At 36.2% G+C, this 26,923-nt stretch overlaps 1 protein-coding gene across 1 annotated transcript in view; it reads left to right on the plus strand.

Annotated features, from left to right (window-relative positions):
- The window catches only part of APOOL (apolipoprotein O like), a 115,094-nt gene extending 91,313 nt beyond the window's left edge, over positions 1–23,781 (plus strand). The window contains exons 6-9 of the mRNA XM_047076283.1: positions 5,300–5,391; positions 8,369–8,482; positions 8,692–8,809; positions 23,230–23,781. Of these exons, the coding sequence (XP_046932239.1) occupies positions 5,300–5,391; positions 8,369–8,482; positions 8,692–8,809; positions 23,230–23,318 (413 nt within the window). The 3' untranslated portion in view covers positions 23,319–23,781. The remainder of the gene's footprint in view (positions 1–5,299; positions 5,392–8,368; positions 8,483–8,691; positions 8,810–23,229) is intronic.
- The last annotated feature ends 3,142 nt before the right edge of the window (positions 23,782–26,923 follow it).

Raw genomic sequence — 26,923 nt, forward strand, 5'->3', positions numbered from 1 at the left:
ACCTGGCCCTTCAGGGGGTATCTCTGGTATGTGCTGCATACACTCTGCTGTTGTGTTTTGGCTGCTGTATCCTTCCGGCCAGTCATCTACAAAGGCTCTCTTTGTCTGCTATGGGCAGTTTCCATCCCTGGCCTGAATATGGTGAGTTTAAATTAGGTGTGCTCTGGTCCGCTTGTGAAATGAGACCTAGCACCACCTACACCAGAACTGAAGCCCTGTAGAACTCTCTTGTTGGTAGATACAGTGTTAGTAGGGTTTCATGCTGGTCTTCTGGGTGAGGGTCCCACCATGGTGAGAATGAGGCAAGTGTGACTGAGAAGGACAGCCTTACCAGAATGCAGAGGGTAGGGCTTGGTGTATATAAATTAGGCAGGCAGTGTTGGCACTTCACTACTTCCTGTCAGTAGCTCTATGTTTGTGCTGAGGGGCAGGAGAGGGAAATGGTGCCAGACAGCTCTTTTGTTCCCAGAGTAGTATCTTTGTGAATGTTGCCTCTCAAGGATGCACTCCATTAAGAGCAAACAAGCTCCCCACTGTGTGCCCCAGGCGCACTTCCTATCACTGTTTCCACACTTTCTGCCCCTAGGTTATTTGCCCCCCTTCTCTCCAGGAGCAGGGCAGTGCCTGCCTTGCTGTATCACAGCCAAGTCCACTGACTTATAAAACTCCATGTTTTAATTCCTACAGGTTGCAGAAACTCAAAAAATTAGCACTTCTCAATCTCCAAGCCAATGGCTTTGGGGAAGTCTCTTTTTCCATTTCCCTGTGTGTTTCCCTCTGTCTCGCCCTTCTCTATACCATGGCTCCCTCTTTTCTGCAGCAGCTAGGATCCGTTGCTCCCCTAAACCACATCTCTGCACTTCCTACCTTCTTTGATTTGGCCTCTTCTCTCCTTTTAATTGTAGAGGTTGTTCTGCCAGTCTTCATATCTATTTCTGGTTTATCTAGGATGATTTGATAGTTCTCTAGTTGTGTTTCTGGGATGAGGTGAGCCTAAAGTCCTCTTACTTTACTTACTTACTTACTTGTGTTTCTGGGATGAGGTGAGCCTAAAGTCCTCCACCATCATCCTCTACTCCCTTTCTACAAAAAATTTTAGAGTCTCTGGCTATTAAACAAAAAAAGACCTTGGGAATTTTATGTTAATGTAAAAATGTATACAAACCACTCAAACTTGTTTTCTCTGCTTTGTCATAACTATCCATATTCTGGGGGCTATATTAAGTTTTGGAGACAGAGATGCTGGTACCAGAAAAATATTTTTTTCTCTTATCTTCTCATCCTGACCAAGGTTGCTAGAACTGACATTAGCCACCTCAGAATGGAGTTTGTGAAACTAGACAACTCATCACTCTCATTCAGCACATGAGTCTTGATATGCTTAATATCTTTTGTCCCTCTTTTTACCATGTGTCTCTGTCAACCTTGCCATTCCTTCTGACTCTACCACTTTTATCGAGGGTCCCCAAGACCACCCATGGGTTTGATGAATAAGTAGGAAGACTTAGAGGACTCAGTCTGTAATAATAGGCTTTATTACAGTGAGAAGTTATAAAGTAAAGTAAGCAGAGGGAAAAGACACATGGGGCAAAGCTTGTAAGAAACCAGGAACAACCTTCCAGGAATCTTCTCCCTGTGGAGTCATATAAGATGTACTTAATTCTTCAACTAATGAATTGTGACAATATGTGTTAGATGTTGTCAGCCAAGGAAGCTCAGTAGAGAATGAGCAGTCAAGGTTATTACTAGTGGCTGATCACATAAGCACTATCTCTCTAGTATGTCCAGAACTCCAGACTCCCAGAAGGAAAGTAGTTTTTCAGCATAAACCATATTATTTCAACAAGCAGTTTAGGCACAGTGCATCATTCTTATCATTCAGAGAATATTTTCAAGTCCCCAGATGCCAGCGAAGGGCCAGCTTTGCAAGCAGACCTTTCTAACAATGGCAGTCTCAAGATACTATGTTAACTCTTTTCTGCACATTATTAAATAACTACCTTTCATAAGCATATGGTGAATTTCATATTTTCCCATCTTCAACCTTTGGGTATGGAAATTCCTCTAAGTAGGCATTACTGCTTTTCCTCCTCATGCAAACCCCGACTAAGCTATTATGGTTCTCTGGTCAATAGCCATTTTGGTCACCTTCCATTTATGTACCTCCACAACTCATTTGCCAGTGATTGTCCCCATACTAAATTACATGTGGTTTGAAGTCACAGCTCTGAACCAGTCTGAAATCTAATATCAAACACCTTATGGTTGGTTTGCCCAACTTTGGTCCCTAAAGTAGTCTCAACTCATGGTGCCTGGGTGGCTCAGTCAGTTAAGTGTCTGACTTTTCATTTTGGCTCAGGTTATGATCTCAAGGTTGTGAGATTGAGCCCCGTGTTGGGCTCTGCAATGGACATGGAGCCTGCTTGAGATGCTCTCTCTCTTTCCTTCTACCATTTGTGCTGTCTCTGTCTCTAAAAAAAAAAAGGTAGTCTCAAGTATACCTAATCAGATACAAAACGTTTGTGAATTGAAAGAACATTCCAGCATTCTAACTTCAGCCCATATATCGCATCTCAGTAGACCTAACACTCTCCCTTATAGCTAATATTAATGGTTCCTGTTATCTCATTTTTAATTCTAACACTGTTGAGCAGCTTTTGCTTGGATACATATTATAAATTATTTATTAGGAAAAAAAATTGAAAACTCAGATCACTCTATATAGCAGTAAAACTCAAAGAAAAACATACTACTTGATTCTCAGTATGAAACTCATAATCCACTTGCAAAAGAATATGTTCCTTAGGTCATTCACATTGTTGCTAAATGTTAGAACTAGAATAATCTAACCCAATGTTTTTCAAATTGCAGATCTCAACCTATTATTAGTGAAGTAAACATAGTGAATCTCAAGAGACATTTTATTAAAAAATTAGGGGAGAACAGCAAATATCAGTGTTCTGTACTTAGTATGGTAAATATTGTGAAATTTTTGTTTCCATGGAGTGTGTGTGTGTGTGTGTGTGTGTGTAAGATAGGTCATAGGTCAGGGAGTCTGGGTGGCTCAGTCAGTTAAGTGTCCCAACTCTTGTTCTCAACTCAGGTCTTGACCTCAGGGTTATGAGTTCAAGCCCCGTGTTGGGCTCGATGCTGGGCCTGGAGCGTACTTTAAGAAAAAAAAAAAAAGATAGGTCATAGCTCATAATGTAAAATTTATTCTTTAATATGAGACGTGGTCAAAAAATATATGAAAGCTGTTGATTAGTCTAATCCCATTAGCTACAGATAGAAGTCCAGAGAAGGAAAATCACTCAGTGATTTCATAGTACATAACTTGTTTAGTGGCTGTGTCTAGAGCCTTTCCTACTTATTGGAGTAGGGCTATTTAATTCAAATGAAATTTATGTTCTGGTAGACTGGCCTTTCTTATCAAGTAAAGAGAAGTTTTTTTAATGTTTAAAATGATACATCAAGGAAAAAATGTCACTTTCCAAGGTTAGGAGCAGCATAATTAGGGGGATTTGGCTAAGTCAAGGAAACCTGCATTAAGAGATGTTAGGTCAGTAAAATCAAAAACCAAACTATGGATATTAGAATAATAGTGAGCAGGACGAGAGTAAAGGAGCAAGTTAAGACAGATTTTCTTCTAACTTAAGATATGTTTTAGCAGATCTAGACCCTCTTTCACATTATCAGACAAAACAGTTTAAAACCAAAAGAAAGCTAAATTAGAGGTTGAAGTAGCCTACTTACCCACCTTTCCCAAGCTCAGTCTTATTTTTTTAAGCTTATTTATTTATTTTGAGAGAGAGAGTGAGCAGGGGAGGGGCAGAGTCAGAGAGGGAGAGAGAGAATCTCAAGAAGGCTCCATGCTGTCAGCGCAGAGCCCGATGTAGGGCTCAGTCTCATGAACTGTGAGATCATGACCTGAGCTAAAATCAAGAGTTGGACCCTTAACTGACTGAGCCACCCAGCAGCCCTTCCCTAGCTCAGTCTTTTTTTTTTTTTTTAATTTTTTTTTCAACGTTTATTTATTTTTGGGAGAGAGAGAGACAGAGCATGAACGGGGGAGGGGCAGAGAGAGAGGGAGACACAGAATCGGAAACAGGCTCCAGGCTCTGAGCCATCAGCCCAGATCCCGACGCGGGGCTCGAACTCACGGACCGCGAGATCGTGACCTGGCTGAAGTCGGATGCTTAACCAACTGCGCCACCCAGGCGCCCCCCTAGCTCAGTCTTGTAGACATGGCTGTAGAAGGCTTTCTTACTATTGGGTAAGCCAGATGCAAAAATAGCTCACTTTTATTTGCAAACACTGCCAGTTATTTTTTTCTTTAGTCTTTACTGATATGCCAAATAGGCTGTTTCATTTTTAAAGTAAGGGTTGTAAGAGCTGTTTCAGAGAATAAAAGTACTTACCCAATTAGAAATCCCATCATCTAATTGCCCAAATCATATTTAAAGAGTCCAAGGTACCCATTCAAGCATTTAAGATACATATTGTTTTGAACCAATTGTCTGTTGGAACTAAGCTATGGTTTAGAGTGGTGGGTTTCAAACTATTCTACAGAACTTAGGGTTCCTTGAAAGTGTTTACAGTTGTTAGGGAGATAAGGGAAGAGCATGCAGGTAGGGCTTAATACTAAGCTTCCCTCCCCCAGGCTAACCAGAGTAGCTTCAACTTTGTAAGTTTTATATATGAAGTTTGTAGTGAGATTGTATTTTGAAGATATTTTAAAGGATTTTGCTGTTAAAAAAAAGTTTGAAAATGTCTCCTGGATGCTTAGATTAGGAACTTTTTTGAAATGAGTTCAAAGTCCTTAGCTGATTAGTTAGTTGCATCTTTCGTCTTCTTAAGGACATAATCAAAACAGGGTATGTAAAGAGAGCCCATTTCACTTTAACATGGTGTCACAAGCATGATAGTTGTTCAATTCTCCATATTATCATGCTTTATGAGATACTTGAAACAAATGTGTTTACAACTTTGGGTTTCTTGGGATATGAAAAAAATACCTAGTTTTTAAAAAGAAGAAAATCATTAACCCCCTATGTGTAGTTAATTAACAATTTTAAATTGAGAACACTTTTCTAAACTTGGGCATGACAACTAAGAGGTTTTATTTGATTTGTGATCCTTAAGGATATTTTAGCTACCATTTAATTGATATAATTATCTAAAGAGTAAATTAACATAGGATAATGACTTAAAGGGGAACAAAGAGAATATTAAAGTTATAAAAGCATCAAGTCTCTGCTAGCATCTGTTTGGAATATAACAGTTTATTTGAAATTCATAGGTTCCAGGTTTAAGAAAATTGCTTATCCCTTGGGACTGGCCACTTTAGGAGCAACTGTTTGCTACCCAGTTCAGTCAATAATAATTGCAAAGGTAAGTTCTTTTTCTTTTTTTCCTTTTTTTTTTTGGCTTGTTTTATTTTTTTTATTTTTTTATTGTTTAATTTATATCCAAGGTAGTTAGCATATAGTGCAGCATTGATTTCAGGAGTAGATTCCTTAATGTTCCTTACCCATTTAGACCATCCCCGCTCCCACAACCCCTCCAGCAACCCTCTGTTTGTTCTCTATATTTAAGAGTCTTTTATGTTTTGTCCCCCTCCCTGTTTTTATATTATTTTTGCTTCCCTTCCCCTTATGATCATCTGTTTTATATCTAAAAGTCCTCATATGAGTGAAGTCATATGGTATTTCTTCTTAAGTGATACCTACATTTCAGTATTTGTTTAAACTCTTAATGTGACAGTATTTAAATGTCATAAGTATCTGCAACATTCAATTTTCAGAGAAATATGGTTGGTATCAACTCTTATCTTGGCAAAATCACATTCACATTTGAGCATGGTAAATGCTATTCCTAATTATTTAGTCTCACAAATAAATAGGATGAATTTGTTTAAATATAATTCAACAATATAAATGCCACTTTGGGATTAAGTCCAGATACAGTGAATTCTGAATTATAATTTATGGGGAGAAATACTGCTCTGTTGTTGGGCTCTGTGAAATTCAATTTTTAATTAGAAAATTATACCTGCTGGCTGCTGTCAGTTCATCAGATTAACATGATGCAAGGAACAGTGAATTGATAGATAACAGAGGCTTCTGAAGGTAAAAAAAAAAATTTATATACACAAACTCAATTTTGATACCACCTGGAACTAAGTAACACTTGCCCTGAGTCCATATTATAGATGCTTTGTCATTTTCTTTTCAGCTTACCTACAAATCCAAACATTCTCTCAATGATTTGAACAGTTTGTGTCAGTATTTTACTTTTAATATATATTTAGATTCAGAAGGAGAGTTTTGGGTTATGCAGTTTTTTCTTCTTTTGTTTCTTTCAATTAGCAACATTTAACATTTCCCCCTTGCACTTGAAGTAGTATGTAGTGTTGCCAGAAGGACTTTCTGTACTTGTATTCTTGTTACTACATTTCTTTAATTATTGATGTAGGTGAAACTGTCTACTCAGTATTTTAGGAATGACAAAGATATAGTGCCCTTTGTAGTTTGTTATGTGATCAAGCTATACTCTGGAAAACAGTGTGGAGGTTCCTCAAAAAATTAAAAATAGATCTACGCTATGACCCAGCAATAGCACTACTAGAAATTACCTAAGGGATACAGGAGTGCTGATGTATAGCGGCACTTGTACCCCAATGTTTATAGCAGCATTCTCAACAATAGCCAAACTATGGAAAGAGCCTAAATGTCCATCAACTGATGAATGGATAAAGAAATTGTGGTTTATATACACAATGGAATACTACATGGCAATAAGAAAGAATGAAATAGGGCCTTTTGTAGCAACGTGGATGGAACTGGAGAGTGTTCTGCTAAGTGAAATAAGTCATACAGAGAAATACAGATACCATATGTTTTCACTCTTAGGTGGATCCTGAGAAACTTAACAGAAGACCATGGGGGAGGGGAAGAAAAAAAAAGTTAGAGAGGGAGGGAGCCAAACCATAAGAGACTTTTAAAAACTGAGAACAATCTGAGGGTTGATGGGGGTTGGCAGGAGGGGAGGGTGGGTGATGGACATTGAGGAGGGCACCTGTTGGGATGAGCACTGGGTGTTGTATGGAAACCAATTTAACAATACATTTAATATTAAAAAAATAAATTAATTAAATAAAACATAATTGAGATTGTAGTGTATATCTGTTCTCTCATCTCTTCACTACAGTGATTCATCATGGAAACCCATGTCAGTGCATATAAATCTCATCTTTTTTGGTAGATCTATCTATACGTCTCAACATTCCATTTGTCTTAAAATTGTGTTTGTATCTAATGCACATATAAGAGGAAAAACTCAGGAAGAATATGCACACAACTGTGAACAAATGTTACATTGGGGGGAGGAAGAGGATTTTCTTTATATTAGTTGACTGATTTATTTTTCTTAAGTGTAGGTAATAGTTAGCAAAAAAAATCTAAGCAAGAAAGTCACAGTTCTAAAAAGTTTTATAAGTTTATGTTTATATAAAGTGTAATCCTGGAAATCTCCCAAAACCTCTTTAAATCTTTAAAAATCAATAGCTATTGAAATTACTTTAACCATAAGGAACAAAAGGGTGGGGAAATAATAGAAAGAAGGAATCAGAACATTTTTAAAGGGAAAAAGATATGAAGGAAAGTATCAGCAGCCTTTTCTTCAGTGTGTTTGTAGTTCATTTTTAACTTTATGTTTCTACCAGAAGAGTATTATTCTCTGGAGAAATACATTAGTGCTTTTTATTTATGACAGGAGAAAGCACCATAAACATTTGAACAAAAACACTAATTTCATAGCATCTTAAAATCTTATTTTCTCAGTCAACTGTTTATTATCTCAAAACTATCTTTCCTGCTTCTATTAAAAAGACATAGTTTTAAATTCACATGTTACAGTGTGAATGCAAACTACACATTTTTAAGTATTTTTCTAAGAGCAGTTTTAGGTTCATAACAAAATTAAGGGGAAGGTAAGAGATTTCCTATACACACCCTGTTCCCACACATGCTTGGTATCTTCCATTATCAGCATACCCCACTAGAGTGGTACATTTTTTGCAGTTGATAAGCCTACATTGACACATATCACCCAAAGTCCACAGTTTACATTAGGATTCACTCTTGGTGATGTAGTAACTATATATTTTTTAGATTTTTACATGAAGCAAATAATTTTTCATGTAAGATTTAGAAAATGGGGCTTTGTGTTGTATGATCTAGAGATTTAAATCTGTGATATTGATTCTGTCCTGAGTATTCACATAAAATACCTGAGATAATTTTTTTAATACTTGTTATTTTACCTTTTAAAAATATAACTTATTTGACTCACTTCTTGTTTTAATTAGGTAACTGGGAAAAAGGCATATACTACAAGCCAGCAAATTTATGAAGCAGTTAAATCATTGTGGACAAAAAACAACAAAAAAGAGTCACTCCTTAAACCTAAAGAAAGAACTAAGGTAGAGTTTAAATGAATCAAAAAGGTAGACATTGAGTTTTCTTGGTTGGGGTGGAGATTGGCTTATAATGGGAGTCCTGGACAAAGTTCAAGGGTAGAATGAAAGGAGATGAAGAAACATAATATCATTGCATGCTGTACATTTTTAGTATGTTTTATTGTTTTAGCAATATGATTTACTTATGAAGGAAAAATCTTTTTGTTAAACAGATAGAAAACTCTGGTGAAATAGAAATATCTGCAAAAACAACTCACAACCTGAAATTTTCAGTGCCTTTGTCAACAGAACTCATCTTTGAAACAAAGACAGAATCGGAATCTACCTCAGGTTTGTTGGAAATAATTCAATTTTGTTTTCCTTCTTTTCTTAAATAATTTTATAGTATTGTTAGTAGTAGTTTGAACTTATTTTTGTGCTTTCTTCATAAATGTTTTTTCCTATAACAGGAAAAACATAGTAGTCCTATATATAGGACTACTATATATATATATATATATATGTATACATACATATACATATATGTATACATGTATATATATATACATGTATATATATATGTATGTAGTCCTATATATGTATATATGTAGTCCTATGACTACATAGTCATATATATATATGTAGTCCTATATATAGGACTACTATGTAGTCCTATGACTACATACACACACATATATATATATATATATATATATATGTAGTCCTATATATATGTTTCCTATAACATAGTAGTCTATATATCTTTTTAGATAATGAGATACTTGGGTACTTGGGACTCTAATTGCCACATAGTTCATAATACCAATCTTTGCATATGGGAATATAGAGTAGCACTGGTGGGTTGGATGAGTGAAGCATTTAAATCACTCTATAAATGTGAGCTTTGTGATGAGGTGGAGGAAAATGCGCCTCCTAATTACATATGCACCTAATGTAGAAGATTCCAATTTATAGACTATGAGTCAAATCTACATAAAAGAAATATTAGCTTTCCATTTCTTATGCTGTATACCCTTATCATTCTTAGTTTCCACCATCACTTTTATTTAGTTTAGATACCAGGAGAACATTCAGCATGAAATAGTGAAATAACACCAATTATAATACTAAAAACGTTTTAATATTAGATGCTGGCAATTAATACTTTGTAGGGCCACATAGTGACAATTATACTTTCTAGGCAAATACTACCATGGTTTTATTGCAATCATTAAAAAGGCAGCAGAGTGTTTAGTACCATTTGAGGGGTGTATTCACATAAACTCACTATTTCCTGGGTTGCACAGGATTGTCTCTCTGTACAATGTGAATGCTCATTGTTTTATTGCAAAGGAAGCAGGACCAACTCAGAGATAAGGAAGTAGGAAGTAATGATAATATGTGCCGTATACTGATCACCTACTGTGGTGTAAAGAGCTATAAATATAATATGTTATTCTCACCCAAAAGCAAAACAAAACAAAAAACTCTTGTGTACATGTAATTATGACCGTTTCATGATGAACATATTCAGACTTAGGAAGCTTAAGTAACTTCTCCAAAATCCTATAGCTTATGAGTAGTAGAGTTGTATTTATAGCCTGGATCTTCCTAACACCAAAGTCCAAACTCTTTCTATTGTGTATAGATTATCTCATTTAAAACCAGAGTTTAGTCTCTGATTTCAACTGTCTTCTCTATGTTAATCTTTATAAAAGCTGTCACTGAGTAACAAGCCTGATAAGAGTTTTACTGTTTTATTATGTCACCTCTCAATTCTAATCTGATGATTTACAGTATTTATTTTTGTTATTATTTAATTTCAATTTCAATATAGTTAACAAACACTGTATTAGTGTCAGGTGTACAATATATTGATTCAACACTTCTATACAACACCTTATGCTCATCACAAGTGTGCTCCTTAATCCCCATAAACTATTCATGCATCCCCCCCACCTAGCTCCCCTTTGGTAACCATCAGTTTGTTCTCAGTAGTTAAAAGTCTGTTAGTTGGCGTATCCCTCTTTCTCTCTCTTCTTTTTTCTCTTGGTTATTTGTTTTGTTTTCAATTTCTATATATTGAAATCATATGATACTTGTTTCTTAACTTCTACATATGAGTGAAATCATATGGTGTTTGTCTTTCTCTGATTGACTTATTTTGCTTAGCATTATACTTTTTATCCATGTTGTTGCAAATTGCAAGATTTCATTCTTTCTCATGGCTAAATAATACTCCCATTGTATGCACACATACACCACATCTTTCTCCATTCATCCATCAATGGACACATGGGCTGCTTCCATATCTTGGCTATTGTAAATAATGCTGCTAGAAACATAAGGGTGCATGTATCACTTTGAATTAGTGTTTTTGTATCCTTTGGATAAATACCCACTAGCACAATTGCTGAATCATAGGGTAATTCTATTTTTAACTTTTTGAAGAACCTCTATACTGTTTTCCAGAGTTGCTGACCCAGTTTGCATTCCCACCAAGAGTGTAAGAGGGTTCCCTTTTCTCCACATCCCTGCCAACACCTATTGTTTCTTGTGTTGTTGAATTTAGCCATTCTGACAGGTGTGAGGTAATATCTTATTGTAGTCTTGATTTACATTTCCCTAATAATCAGTGAAGTTTACCATCTTTTCATGTGTCTGTTGGCCATCTCTATGTCTTCTTTGGAAAAATGTCTATTCATGTCTTCTGCCTAGTTTTTATTGGATTATTAGATTTTGGGGCATTGCATTTTTTTTTTTTTAATAAATTTGGAAGGAATTTTTTTTTTCAACGTTTATTTATTTTCAGGACAGAGAGAGACAGAGCATGAGCAGGGGAGGGGCAGAGAGAGAGGGAGACACAGAATCGGAAACAGGCTCCAGGCTCTGAACCATCAGCCCAGAGCCCGACGCGGGGCTCGAACTCATGGAGTGCGAGATCGTGACCTGGCTGAAGTCGGACGCTTAACCGACTGCGCCACCCAGGCGCCCCGGGGCATTGCATTTTAAACTCTTTAAATATTTTGTATACTAACCCGTTTTCAGATATGTCATTTGCAAATATCGTCTCCCATTCCATACATGGCCTTTTGGTTTTGTTGATTGTTTCCTTTGCTGTGCAGAAGCTTTTATTTTGATATAGTCCCTATAGTTTATTTTTTTTACTTTGTTTCCGCTGCCTCGGGAGACATATCTAGAAAGAAGTTGCTACAGGCAATGTTGAAGTTATTTCCTGTGTTCTCCCCCAGGATTTTGATGGTTTCAGGTCTAACATTTAGGTCTTTTAATCCATTTTGAATTTATTTTTTGTGTATGATGTAAGAAAGTGGTCCAGTTTCATTGTTTTGTATGTGGCTGTCCAATTTTCCCAACACCATTTGTTGAAGAGACATTCTTTTCCCATTGGATTTTCTTTGCTGCTTTGTCAAAGTTTAATTGACCATACAGTTGTCAGTTCACTTCTGTGTTTTCTATTCTGTTCATTTTTTATCAATGTGTCTATTTTTGTGCCAGTACCATGCTGTTTTGATCACTACAGTGTTGCAATGTAACTTAAAGTCAGGAATTGTAATGCCTACAACTTTGCTTTTCGTTTTCAAGGTTGCTTTGGCACTTTGGGGTCTTTTGTGGTTCCATAGAAATTTTAGAACTGTTTGGTCTAGCTTTGTGAAAAGTGCTGGTGGTATTTTGATAGGGATTGCATTAAATGTGTAGATTGCTTTACGTAGATATTTTAAGAATATTTGTTCTTCTGATCCATGGCATGGAGTGTCTTTCCATTTCTTGGAGTCCTCTTCAATTTCTTTCATCAGTGTTTATAGTTTTCTGAGTAAAGGTCTTTCACCTCTGGTTAGGTTTATTCCTAAGTATCTTATTGTTTATGGTTCAGTTGTAAATGGTATTGATTCCATAATTTCTCTTTCTCCTGCTTCAGTCTTTTTTAAAAGTTTTTTTTTAATGTTTATTTTTGAGAGAGAGAGACAGAGCATGAGCAGGGGAAGGGTAGAAAGAGGGGGAGACACAGAATCCAAAGCAGGATACAGTCTCCGTGCTGTCAGCACAAAACCCGACTTGGGGCTTGAACTCGGGAATGGAGAGATCATGACCTGAGCTGAAGTTGGACGCTTAACTGACTGAGCCACCCAGGCACCCCTCTTCTGCTTTATTCTTGGTGTATAGAAATGCAACAGATTTCTGCATGTTGATTTTGTATCCTGAAACTTTAATGAATTCATTAATCAGTTCTAGCATTTTTTTGGTCGAGTCTTCAGGGTTTTTTTTTTTTTAATTTTATGTTTTATTTATTTTTGAGAGCAAGAGAGACAGAGCACGAGCAGGGAGGGGCAGAGAGAGAGAGGGAGACACAGAATCCGTAGCAGGCTCCAGGCTCTGAGCTGTCAGCACAGAGCCCGACATGGGGCTCAAACTCAAAGACTGCAAGATCATGACGTGAGCCGAAATCAGATGCTTAACTGACTGAGCCACCCAGGCGCCCCTTTAGGGTTTTCTATATATAGTATCATGTCATCTGCAGAGATTGCAAGTTTTACTTATTTCATGCCAATTTGGATGCCTTTTATTTCTTTTTGTTGTCTGATTGCTATAGCTAAGACTTCCAGTACTATGTTGAATAAAACTGAGGGTTGACATCCTTGTGTTATTTCTGCCCATAGGGGAACAGCTCTGTTTTTTCCCCATGGAATATGGTATTATTAGCTATGGGTTTTTCATATATGGCCTTTATTATGTTGACGTATGTTCCCTCAAAATCTACTTTGTTAAGGGTTTTCATCATGAATGGAAGTACTTTGTCAAATGCTTTTTCTGCATCTATTCAGTTAGTTCAAAATTTCTATTTCTTCCTGTTTCATCTTTGGTAGTTTATATATTTCTAGGAATTTATCCATTTCCTCTAGGTTGTCCAATTTGTTGGCATATAATTTTTCATAATATTCTCTTATAATTGTATTTCTGTAGTGTTGGTTTTATTTCTCCTCTCTCATTTATGATTTGATTTATTGGACTCCTTTCCCTTTTTTTCTTGATAAGTCTGGCTGTACATTCATCAAGTTTATCAGGTTTTTCAAAGTACCAGCTCCTGGTTTCATTGACCTGTTGTATTTTTAATTTCCATATCATTTTTTCTGCTTTAATCTTTATTATTTCCTCCTTTTTGTTATTTTTAGGTTTGTTTTTTCATTCTTTTTCTAGTTCCTTTAGGTGTAAGGTTAGGCTGGTCATTTGATATTTTTCTTGCTTCTAGAGATAGCCTGTATTGCTCTATACTTCCGTCTTAGAACCACTTTTGCTGAGTCCCAAAGGTTTTGAATTGTTGTGTTTTTATTTTAATGTGTTCCCATGTATTTTTTTCTATCTTCTTTTATTTCCTGGTGAACCATTTATTGTTTAGTAGCATGTTCTTTAACTAAACTCCATGTGTTTGTGGTCTTTCCAGATTTTTTCTTGTGGTTGACTTCTAGTTTCATAGCATTGTGGTCAGAGGAGATGTATGGTATGCTTTAATCTTGTTCAGTTTATTGAAGCTTGTTTTGTGACTTCATATGTGATCTCTTCTGGGGAATGGTGCATGTGCACTTGAAAAGAATGTGTTTTCTGCTACTTTAGGATGAAATGTTTTGAATATATCTGTTAAATTCATCTGGTCCAGTGTGTCATTCAAAGCAATTGTTTCCTTGTGGATTTTCTGTTTTAGATGCTCTACTGATGTAAGTGGGGTGTGTTAACATCCCCTATTATAATTGTATTATTATCTTTTAGTTTCCTTTATGTTTGTTATTAACTGTTTTATCTATTTGGGTGCTTTCATGTTGGGTGCATAAATATTTAAAATTGTTCTGTCTTCTTGTTGCAATGTCCCCTTTATGGTTATATAGTACCCTTCTTTGACTTTTGTTACAGTCTTTGTTTTAAAGTCTGTTGTGTCCAATATAAATTTGTTTGACATCCATTTGCATGATAGATGTTTCTTCATCCCCTCACTTTCAATCTGCAGGTGTCTTCAGGTCAAAAATGAGTCTCTTCTAGGCAGTACATAGATGGATCTTGTTACTTTTTTTGTTTTGTTTTTTAATCCTTTGACACCCCATGTCTCTTAATTGGAACTTTTATAGCATTTACATCCAAAGTAATTATTGATAAATATGTATTTATTGCCAATATATTATCTGTTTTTGTGGTTGTTTTGGGAGATTTCTTCTGATCTTTTCTTTTCCTTCTCTCTTCCATGGTTTGCTGGTTTTCCTTAGTGATATATTTGATTTCTCTTTTTTCATTGTGTATCTGTTACTGGTTTTTGATATATCATTACATTAAATTTGTATATAACATCTTTGGCTTAAGATGTCTATAGTAACTGATGGTCATTTAAGTTTGTACCCATTCTTTTTTTTTTTTTTTAGAGAGAGGATGACTGAGCAGGGGAGGGGTATAGAGAGAGTCTCAAGCAGGCTCCACACTCAGCGTGGAACCCAATGCGGGGCTTGATCCCACAACCCTGGGATCATGACTTGAGCCAAAATCAAGAGTCGGACACTCAACCAACTGAGCTACCCAGGTGCCCCTGAACCCATTCTAAATTCCTCTCTTCTCTATGTTTTAGGTATATGGTTTCATATTTTATATCCTTACATTTTGTGAGTTCCTTGACCGATTTTTACAGAAATAATCATTGTTCCTGCTTTTGTGTTTCCTACTTGTATACTGTCAATTTTGGTATTTCCTTTCCACTCTAAGAGCTCCCTTTAGTATTTCTTTCAGGGCTGGTTTAGTGGACACAAACTCGTTAAGTTTTTGTTTATCTGGTAAACTCTTTATCTCTTTTTGTATTCTTAAAGCCTTGCTGAGTAGAGTATTATTGGCTGCAGATTTTTCCCATTAAGCGCTTTGAATATATCATGCCACTCCCTTCTGGCTTGCAAAGTTCATGCTGAAAAATCGCTAGGTAGCCTTATGGGGTTTCCCTTGTATGTAACTGTCTACTTTTGTCTTTCCACTTTAAAATTTTTTTCTTTACCACTATATTTTGTCATTTAATTATAGTATGTCTTAGTGTGGGTCTGTTTTTATTTATTTTGTTGCAGGTTCTCTGTGCCTATTAGATCTCTATCCTCCCCAGATTAAGGAACTTTTTAGCTATTATCTCTTCAAATACATCTTCTGTTCCCCTTTTTCTCTCTTCTTCCTCTGGTATTCCTATAATGTGAATATTCTTCCTCTGGTATTCCTGTAATGTGAATAATATTACTGTTGATGGAGTCACTGAGTGCTCTAAGTCTACTCTCATTTTGTATAATTCTTTTTTCTTTCTTTTTTTCAAGTTGATTACTTTCCATTATTCTGTCTTCTAGGTCATTAATTCATTCTTTTTACAGCATAGTGTTAATTCCATCAAGTGTGTTTCTCATTTTGTTTATTGAACCATATATCTATACTCTATTATTCCTGTTTTAAGGAATCTCTGTTTTAAGAGTCTCATTGATGCCTTCCACTCTTCTCAATTCCAATGAGTGTCTTTATGATCATTTATTTCAATTCTCTATTAGACATGTTACTTATATCTGTTTCACTTAGCTCTCTGGTTGTCATCTTGTATTGTTCTTTCATTGAAGACAAAACCCCCTGTCTTCTCATTTTGTCTAAGGTTCTGTGCCTGCTTCTGTGTGTTAGAAAAGTCAGCTACATCTTCTGTTCTTGGGGGTAATGGCCTTATGAAGATATCTTGTAGTGCCCTCTAGTATTGTGTTCCCTGTTCTCCGGGGCCTGGTGTTTCCAGGAGTGTCCTGCCTGTGCTCTATTACTATGTCCTGGCCACTTTATCCTTTAGGACAGTTGTCTGCAGAGGCTCTATTTGCCTCTTGTGGGCAGTGTTTGGTCCCTGGTCTGAATGTGGCGAGTTTTAACTAGGTGTGCTCTGGTGTACTTGTGAAATGAAACCTATCACCACCACTGCCAGAACTGAGGACCTGCAAATCTCCCGGGTTGGGAGACTTAGTTGGGTAGGAGTTGGGGCTGGTCTTCTGGGGGAGAGGGCCCTCTGCTCTGGGACTGAGGCAAGTATGCCTAGGAGGGGTACTTCCACCAGGTGTGGGGGCATGGCTTGTTATAAGTAAGTTAGGTAGTGAGTGTGGGGGATGTGCTGGTTTCTGCATTTGGCTCTGTGCATGTTGAGGGGCTAGGGTTTGGGGAGTTGGTGTCTGTCAGTTCCTTTGTTTCTGGAGGAGACTTTCTGTGAATGCTGCCTCTCTTGAACGGGCTCTGAGATGAGCAAATAACCACTGCCCTGTGTGCCCCAGGTATTCTTCAGATTGTTGTTTCCACACTGTATGTCCACAAGCTGTTTGCTTTGCCTTCTCTCCAAGAACAGCTCCAATGCTTCCAGGCTCTCCTTGAGCCAAGCCCACTGACCTTTAGGACTCAGGCTTTAAACCACACTCATTGGAAGCACTCCTAAAATTTGGGCCCTCTCACTTTCCAAGACAGTTTGCTATGGGGATTCATTTTCCCTGTGCACTCCTCTGTGTGTTTGTCTGTCACCCTTCTCTGAGACTGCAACAACCTGCCCACTGTAGTGGTCACCATCTATTTTTCTTCTAAACCTCGTCTCCACACTATTTACTTTCTTTAGTGTGGTCTTCTCTCTACCTTTCGTTGTGGAGTTTGTTCTTCCAGTCTTCTTGTCAATTTCTGTGGTATTTAGGATTATTTGACAGTTATCTAGTTGTATTCATGGGTTAAGGTAGGCCTAGAATCCTTCTACTCTGCCACCATCTTCTCTGTTTCAGGATGGTTTGCAGTTTTATACTCTTTTTTTTTTTTAATTTTTTTTAACGTTTATTTATTTTTGAGACAGAGAGAGACAGAGCATGAACAGGGGAGGGGCAGAGAGAGAGGGAGACACAGAATCTGAAACAGGCTCCAGGCTCTGAACTGTCAGCACAGAGCCCTATGCGGGGCTCGAACTCACGGACCATGAGATCATGACCTGAGCCGAAGTCATACGCTCAACCGACCAAGCCACCCAGGTGCCCCTAGACTCTTTCTGATAATCCACAGTTGATCATATTCCCACAAGTATATAATATATCCCGTCAGCTTTCTAAACACCTGTCAACTTCAGAGTATCTTTGTAGAGATGAAACACATTACACCTTAACAGTGGCACCGAACCGTCCCTAGTCAATGTTTTTTCTTCACACATCTGGATTCTGGAACATTTTACCCACTTGTAATGGGTAATGTATATGAAAATCATTCAAAGTTCACATGTAGAGGAGCAAGATTTGCCAGTACTATTCATCCTTATTCCTTATCATATATCATTCAGAGTTGATTATACAGAATACTTTTTGGGTTCACCATTTTGACATTTCACATGCAATCCTAAAGGTCCAAGACATGGAATACAGTAGTAATTAGGAGCACAGATTTAAGAATAAGACCTGGATATGAATCCTAGATCCAACATTTGCTAGTTCTGTTACCTGTGGCAAATTATCAAATATCTCAAGCCTGTCCCTTCATCCATAAATGGGAGATAATAATAGTGTTTTTCTCACATAGTTGTGAGGATTAAATGAGATGTTGCATGTAAAGCACAAAGTACAATGTCAACCACATGCTAAGGTCTCAATGTGTTAGAAAATATCATTATCATTTGCCTAGAGTAATTAGCCATTTTGCTGATAAACAAGATTATTTCCATTGAGCAAAGTTTGGGAGCACATTATTTAGCTAGAGAGCTAAATAGCTACTACTTACCACCGTACAGACTATGTTGGGTATACTATCCAATTATATGTTGTGGCTCTGAATATGAGTTCATTTGTTCTCTGTCATCCATATACATTTATAATAAAAATTATGTTATTTTAGGCATAACAAATTAGGAAATTTGGTTACATGGACCTCTGAAATCTGATGAAAGCAGAATGAAATCTCTCTCATTCTCACAAGATTAATGTCCCTCTAAACCAGAGGTTGGCTGACTATGGCCTTTGTGCTAAATCTGGCTCACCATCTATTTTTGTACCTTCCACAAGCCAAGAATAGTTTCTACATAGTTTAAATGGTTGAAAAAAAAAACATTCTAAATAAATAAAAAATACATTTTTTGAAAAGAGAACATATGAAATGTAAGTCTTAGTGTCTGTAAATAAAGTTTTATTGGAATACAGGTCCACTCGTTCATTTATATATTGACTGTGGCTGCTTTCATACTATAGTTGCAGAATTGAGCAAAGGAGACCTTACGGTTTACAAAATCAAAATATTTACTCCAGCCCATTGCAGAAAAAGATTGCTGATACTACTTGTAGAAGGATGAGGTGTGCCATAAATACACGACTCATCTCCCCCTCATAATATTTGCTAGATTTTCTATGGGACAAGAGACTAAATAGCTAAGCTCCAAACATCTGAAGGGCAAAACCAAATTTCCTAGTCTTTTATAGCAAGGGAGACAGAAACTCATCAGGCTCTCAATCAGCACCTTTGGAGTGCTATACCTGAAGAAAAGAGAGGAACCAGAGGTTGAGTGACTCTTATTAACACTGCAACTCAGCTCAGTGTCTGGATTAAGATGATAAGTACCTTACCCTTCCTTAAGAGGATAAGGGTCACTTCTCTGGTAGAAGATACCATGCTTTCTATGTCCACCATATAAACAAACAAAATATTAGTCATGCAAAGAAGTAGGAAGATGTGACTGACAAACAAAATAACAGCAAACCTACAGGTGATCTAAATATTGAAGTTAGCAGAAAAGGACTTTAACTGTGATTAATATGTTAAATAGAAAACAAGAACAAAATAGATGAAAAAATGGAGATTTTCACAGGAATTGGAATCTATTTAAAAAATCAAGCAGATATTCTAGAAGTGAAAAATATAGTACCTGAAGCTAAGGACTCATTGGATGGATTTAAGAGCCAACTGTGTAAAAGAGGACAGAAGTAATGAACTCAGATACAATTCAATAGAATATAGCTAAAGTGAAGCAAAGAGAGAAAAAAAGAATGAAAGGAATAGAACAAAGGGTGAGAAAGTAACTTGCAGTGACTAGTATATTTAAGTATTTCAATTACTGATGAGCTGAATGCTGAATATGATCTCAAATTTATACAAAAGAAACAAAAATTGAATTTTTAACTATCTTAACTTCACTCAGGAATTTATTAGTGATCTGTCCCACTTTTTGGTACCTAACTGCTGAAATATAAATGAGATAATATGTGAACTAAATTATCAGTGAATAGATAACACCTAAGGGCTTTTTAAGGCACTAATTTATTTTTATTTTATAACTTTAAATATCTTTATTTTTTCCTGTTTGTTGTAATGCCAGCTCTTTTTTTAAAATGTTATCTTATTATTTGAGAAAGAGAGACTATGAGCAGGAGAGGGGCAGAGAGGGGGGTGAGTAGAGAATCCTGAGCAGTCTCTGCAGGGTGAGCCCACAGAGCCTGATGTGGGGCTCGAACCCACAAAATTGTGAGATCATGACCTAAGCTGAAATCGAGAGTGTGACACTCAACCGACTGAGCCACCCAGGTGCCCCACACCAGCTCTTTTTTTTAAAGTTTTATTTAAATTCCAGTTAGTTAACATGCAATGTAATAGTAGTTTCAGGTGTACCATATAGTAATTCGATACTTCCATATAACACCTGTGCTCATCACAACATGATACCACCAGCTTTTTGAAAAGTCTTCTAAACAACTTTATGTATAAAAACAACTTTTTATGAAGGATTAAAAATATGATAGATTGCAAACAAAAGGGTTAGGGGATTGAGATTCAAGAAGAGTTTTATGACTGCTAATCCTTTGGGAAGACAGGGAGCCCTTGATCAGTTCAAGGGGTGAAGAAATTTCTAAGAGCAAAAGATGTAATCCTTAATTATTCAGAAAAGCAGATGAATCTTTTTTAAAAGGCAGAAAACAAGTGACCTACATTAAGTGGTTCTAAACCAGAGGGATCCATGTTACAATTACTGAAGTTGTTTTTTTGTTTGTTTGTTTTTCCTAAAATTCACTCTGCCTAAGAATTATAAATTAGAATCTCCAGAGGTTAGGCAGGTGGATTGTAGGAAAAGCTCCAAAGGCATTTCTCTATGCATATTTCTTGCCTGACATAAGGTATGGATAAATTAAAATTTTGAAACTTTTCAACAGATTTTGAGAGAGAGAGATCCAAATGCAAAGGGGCCTTTCAAACTTGGGTGAGCTGAAGCTTTGGCTAGACTGTAGACAAGAATATATATTAAGGAAGTAAGTAGAAGTGTTAGAGAACTTAGTCAACTGATGGGCATTGTTAAGCAAATTAGGCACATTCAGACTTATATAAAATAATTATTTGTCATATGCTTACTATATTATGTCTGATAAGAAGAAAACTCTCTTAGTACACTTTTCACTCATACTGAGCAAAGGCGGCGGTTAAAGATACAATGAGAAGGGAGCAGGCAGAACCAGTTTTTTAACCTTTTTTGTGTGTTATGGACCCCTTCGCAGAATAATGCTTTCAAATGGATAAAACAAAATACATGGTAATATATGAGCTCCCTTAAAGTTATTTAACAACAGTATCTAACATATATAATAAAAGCCATAGTTTTAAAGTTGTGCTAAGTACAAATATTTCAAGATATTTGCAACTGCAGCATGATATGAAAATATTTATGATTTCTATTAGTGACAGAATCTAAGGTCATGCTAATACTGTTGTGGTTTGTTGCCTTCATTCATTATTGAAGAAAATGTTCATTTTCAGTCGGAGGTTAATGAAAATAAAGACAAATTTCCTACATTTAAATTCATAGGTAACATGAACTTTATCCACAGACCGCCAAAGGGACCCCATGTTAAGAATTTCTATCCAAAAAAAAAAAAACTACTATCCTATGGAGAACTGTATTAGTGTATGGATAGTGATTACTTATGATCTTTTTAATATATGTGGTGAAGTTATATATAGATATATCACACTTTATGGAATAGAAAAAGTTTCTTAAGAGATAGGCATAAATGATTGTATGTAAATCTATTTCTCCCCTTTGTTTTTATCATAAAACTATAAATTAAATTCCTCTATGGGAAAAAGATATGTTTCCCAAATGTAACAAAATTATTTTAAAATAAATCATTTTGAAAAACATTTAAAATAAAAACAAGTTTCTGAAAAAAATTAAAATCTTATAAAGTAAATATAAAAATAGTTGTTTCTTGTCTACTTGCCATGCCCAGGTTGTTATATGCAGAACTTTGTATGTATTATTATACTGAATATTAAAAATAATTGTGTGACATTGTTACTGCTCTAGCCCCCTTTTTACAGGAGCCAGGGTTGTTGTGTTAGAGAGTCAAACTAACTTGGATTCAGTCTTGGCTCCTCTTATCAACTAAGTGAGATTAGTCAATTTTCTTGACCTCTCTAAATTAAAATGTCCTTATCTGTAAAACAAGGATAATATAAAAATATCATCTGTCTCATGGTGGTAATATGAGATAATGAATGAAAATAATGTAGTATCTTGTCTGGCACAATATCCGCTTATCAAGATCATCATTGGTCCACATATTGCCAACTCTGGTACATTTTCAATCTCCATCTTTTGCAGTCCATCAGTAATTTTTAACACAGAAGATTACTCCCTCCTCGTGGAAAGAATCTCTTCACTTGGCTTGTCGGATACCACTTGCTCTTGAGTCTCTCACTTCACTTGACTGGCTGTTCCTTCTCAGCCTTCTCTCATACATTCTCCTAATTTTATTTAACTAAAAAAATTGGAGTATCCACAGGGTGCATTCATCAAAGGACCTCTTCTCTGATGCTCTAGATGATCTCATAGTCCTGTAATTTGAATGTCGCATATAAATTAGTACTATAAAATTTATAAAGCAGCCAAGGCCTCTCCTGAGCTGTAGAGACTCACATTTCCAACAGATTACTCAACATTTGTACTCAGATATCTAGTAAGCAATACAAATTTAACACATCCAAAACTTGGCACTTCACTTGCCTTTCCCATGCTTCTCCCACATTTTTCCCTATCTCTGTAAATGTCAACTCCATCCTTCTAGTTTCTCAAGTTAGAGTCTCTCTCACATAGCATGTTCAAACCACTTAGGAAATTCTGTCCATTCTACCTTTAGAAGTTACCCAGAATCCAATCCCTTTTCACCACCTCCACAGCTACTGGTCTGCCCGCTTCCACCCTTATTTCCCTATAGTCTCTTCTCCCCACAGACAAGAGTGATCTTTTAAAAAATACAACATCATGTCACTGCTCTGCTCAAAATTGTCCATCTAGCATTAAAATAAAAGAGAAACACTATAGCTCTGTGTGGCTTACCTAGTCTGTTCCAGCCATATTGACCATGTTGTGTTTCCTCAGACATGCATCAGGTCCATTATACTTGCAAGGTATTTTCCTCCAATATCTACAGGGCTCACACCCTCACTCACCTCCTTCAGTTCTTTGCTCAGTTATCACCTAACTAGAAGGCCACCCTGTTTAAAATTGCAAATCACTCAAGCACTCTATATGCCCCTCCCTGTTTTATTCTTTTGCGTAGCACTTACTATCATCTGATATATCTTTTACTTAATTTATTATCTCTCTTGCCCAACTTAAATGTTAGGTCGATGTTGACAGAGATTTTTCTTTTATTCATTGCTGCATTCCCAGTACCAACAATAAATTTGTGAAATGAATGACTAATTTTTTTTTCATTTTAATACTTTATCAGGTGCTACACAGTTTATGCCTGACCCCAAGCTCATGGATCACGGGCAGTCCCATCCAGAAGATATAGATATGTACAGCACTAGAAGCTGAAATAGTCTGCATACAGAACTACAAGATGTGTGAAGTCGAAAATAATGATGAAAAAATCATGTAAAGGGTAACTGTGATACATAGAATATAACCTAAACCAAGTTTTTCCCGTACATCTTCTAATGTAATGTACAGTTTGACTAATCACATAAGTGATTAAAACACAAACTGAATTCAATTCAAACAATATTAAATGATTGACAAAGAGGCAGAAGTAGAAGTATTGGGATGCATTTAATGATTTTTAGCAGTGTTTACAAAAATAGACTAAATATATAAACACTGATGAGACTAAAATCTGAGCAAATATGTATGTGGGCACATAAATATTTATACAGATACACATATATATTTGTTTTACCTTTTTGAAACTAATGTCAGCTAAATTAGAATATTGTGTGGAAGGATGTGTTCCCCATTTTTTCATTTCCCAGAGCTGGAATAAAATATTCATATTTTATGACGCTTGGACTTGGCTTCGTCTCTTTGTTTTATTAATGTTAACTCCTCTTAAATGTACAAAAACACCTCTATTTAAGAAGACCATATTCTACAAGAGACCCCAGTGCTGCTTAGCAATCTTACTGGCTCCTTAGGTGGTTTCCTATTCTGTTCTTCAGGAGAGGTACTACAAACCTTTTATTCTCAAGTCTCCTGTACCCACCAAAGATGACTGTCTCCTATTACATACAGGGAAAAAAATTAGCTATTAGACATGACCATTTTCAACTTCTTCTCCACTGCCTTCAAGACTTACCTTTTTTTCAGCCATATACCCCCCTCATTAAGGCTAATATTTATTTGTGTTCCTGATCTCATTCTTTCCCATGTTTTCCAGTACCATATTCCATCCTGTTTAATCTTCAGTCTTTGGTTTCTCTTTTCATTTGTTTCTTTTCCTCAGTCTCTAAATAGCTTCAGATAGTCTTTGTCCAAAAACAACAGTAAAATTAAAAGTTTATTTATTTTGGGAAAGAGAGAGCATGCGGGTTGGGGCAGAGAGGGAGAAAGGGAAAGAGAATCCCAAGCAGGTTCCACACTTTTAGCGTGGAACTCAGTGAGGGACTCGAACTTAGAAACCATGAGATCATGATGTGAGCTGAAATCAAGAATCAGACATCCAACCAACTGAGCTACCCAAGCACTCCAACAAAAACCTTTCTTTGACCCTGCCTCTACTTCTCAAGCTATCTTTCCTTTCTCTTTTCTATGATTTTCATACTTCATAAAAAAATAATTAGTGTCACTTTCTTACTTCTTCAGTTTTGATTCCATACTAACTTGTGATCCCTGGCCTCTATACCTATTTGAATTTTCTGGAATTATTGACTCTTGAACACTCCCTCCTTGAAACTCACTCCTCCCTTTTCTCTCTGTTATTCCTGCTTATCTTGTCATTCTTCATCATTCTCTTGCTCTGAATCCCGTAAATGCTGTGGTTCTTCAGGTTGCATTCCTAGTCATCTTTTCTCATTTTATGTGATCTCTCATTTTCATTTAACATACTTCACTGGCTTCAGCCACCATTTATATTTCCAGCTCCCATATTTCTCTAGAGCCATAGACCTATTTTCTAGTTATTTATTATTGCATCTACCTTACATTCCATATATATCCCCAATGTGAATATGCTTAAAACTAAATTGTCTCTACATCTCTCTTATTTATATGTTTTTCAAATCCACTCTACATTCTCTACTCTTCTCTAATCCTTGCTCCCGTTCAAGTTTTCATCATCACCTTCCTGGATTGTTACAATAGCCCTCCATCTGCCCTTTATCAGTCTTGCTTTCTGTCACTTCAGAATGTGTTCTGTTTGCAGGTAGCAGTAAACCAGTTAACAGTAGCTTAAATAAGAGTCTATTTCAAGTATGGAATTAGACAGTACAGGGTTAGTTCAGTAGCTTATTAGTGACATCAAGAACCTAAACATTTTCTCTTTCCACTCTGCTCTTTAGTATGTTGATTTGTCACCTTATATTCATAAAATGGCTGTTGTTTCTCTGGGGAGCACCTACACATTCAAAATAGGAAGAAAAATTAGGATAAATGTACTAGATGATTCTGACCCTCTATTATCAGAAAAGTAAATGCTTTCTTTGAACTCCTCTCAGAATTCTTGTCTATATCTTGACCAAAACTCGTCATGTGGCCACACTTAGCTCAAGGAAAATTGGCAAATCATACTTTTTTTCTGTGGTGAGGAAGGCAAGGAGTAAGAGATATGGAATGGGTGTTGAGTTTCAGTTAACATATAGTGTCTGCTACCCTATTCTTCTAACTCATCAGTCATAATATTATGACATAGTTGTCTTCCTAACAACCATTAGGGTTAGTTGTCTCTAAAATTTTCAGAAACTCATTATTGCCTATACACTCAAATCAAGACCCCTAAGCATGACCTACAAGGCCCTTCATTTATGATCCCAGTTCAACTTTAATCCTATCTTCCCTTTCCTCTCCCACCTTACTGCTAATCTATATTTTATCTATAATGCTATATTGCTTGCTTCTTGAACATGCTTTGTTATTTTAAGTTTTTTTTTTCTGCCTATGCTGGTGTTTCCTCTTAGAATTTTTTTTTTGTCTCATCTTGTTCCATATTCCAACTTCGTATTCATCCTTCAGACCTTGTTCCAGTGTCACCTTTCTCAATCCTCCAAGGTAGGATTTAAATGCTCTCTATTCTACATACCTTTATAGAAATGGTGTTTACAGCTGTGCCAACCCATCCAATTTATTATAAAACTAAAACTAGTTTAGTATTTTTTCACAGACAAGATACCTTATAGGTAGGACTGACTTATCATTGTGTAACTTTTATGCCCATGAAATAGCTAGTACATAGTAAGAAGTCACGTTTTATGCTGATTGCAATACAGGATGCGAAAGTAATTATAATTCTATCAAAATGCTTATATTCTACTAGAAAGGAAAGAAACGTATGTATATACAGTGTTATATGTAGTTTTTTCCCTAAGATAAATACAACCAAAGAGCTATAAATGCTCAGAGATAAAATGTTGTTCTGAGGTGATGTTAAGGAGGCAGTGGTACTTGAGCTGCTCAAGGTGGGGAAATAGTTCACTTACAAGTTTTCATAAGTAAGCTCCTCAAAATTTAGCTTCAGTATTTTAAATGAGTTTTTTGTACCTTAGATCGTTTTATAATCAAACGAATCCATATTTCATCAAATCTAAGACACAGTATTTACCTTTTTTCTTAAAATGATGCAAGTTGATCATTATACTTATCCCAATTTCAGCTGTGTTAAAGATGTGAAAATACAAGCATCTTAAATTTAGTGAGATATGGTAGGTAAAAAATATCCTAATGCTAAGTATAAAGTGATTTTTTTTAAGTGATTCTTGATTTATCTGCTCTTTTGGATCATCAGCTCTGCTACTAGTCATTAGTATATTAGTTTGGATAAAGAAAGGAAAGTTGACTGTATCTGCCAAATCTGTTTCAAAGTAAAAGATCTGCTCAAACCAGAGTTTGATCACTTGCTGTATTGTATAACACTCAAAGTCAAACTGCTGTTGGACTCAGGTGACATTCAACTGTTGGAGCACATGTTGGGGCTAGTTGAAATGAGTCATCTT

This window comes from Lynx rufus, unplaced genomic scaffold (assembly GCF_022079265.1).
Source record: "Lynx rufus isolate CCGP_SWC_20201006 ecotype Redwood Valley unplaced genomic scaffold, mLynRuf1.p SCAF_14, whole genome shotgun sequence".
In the NCBI taxonomy this organism is placed as follows: domain Eukaryota; kingdom Metazoa; phylum Chordata; class Mammalia; order Carnivora; family Felidae; genus Lynx; species Lynx rufus.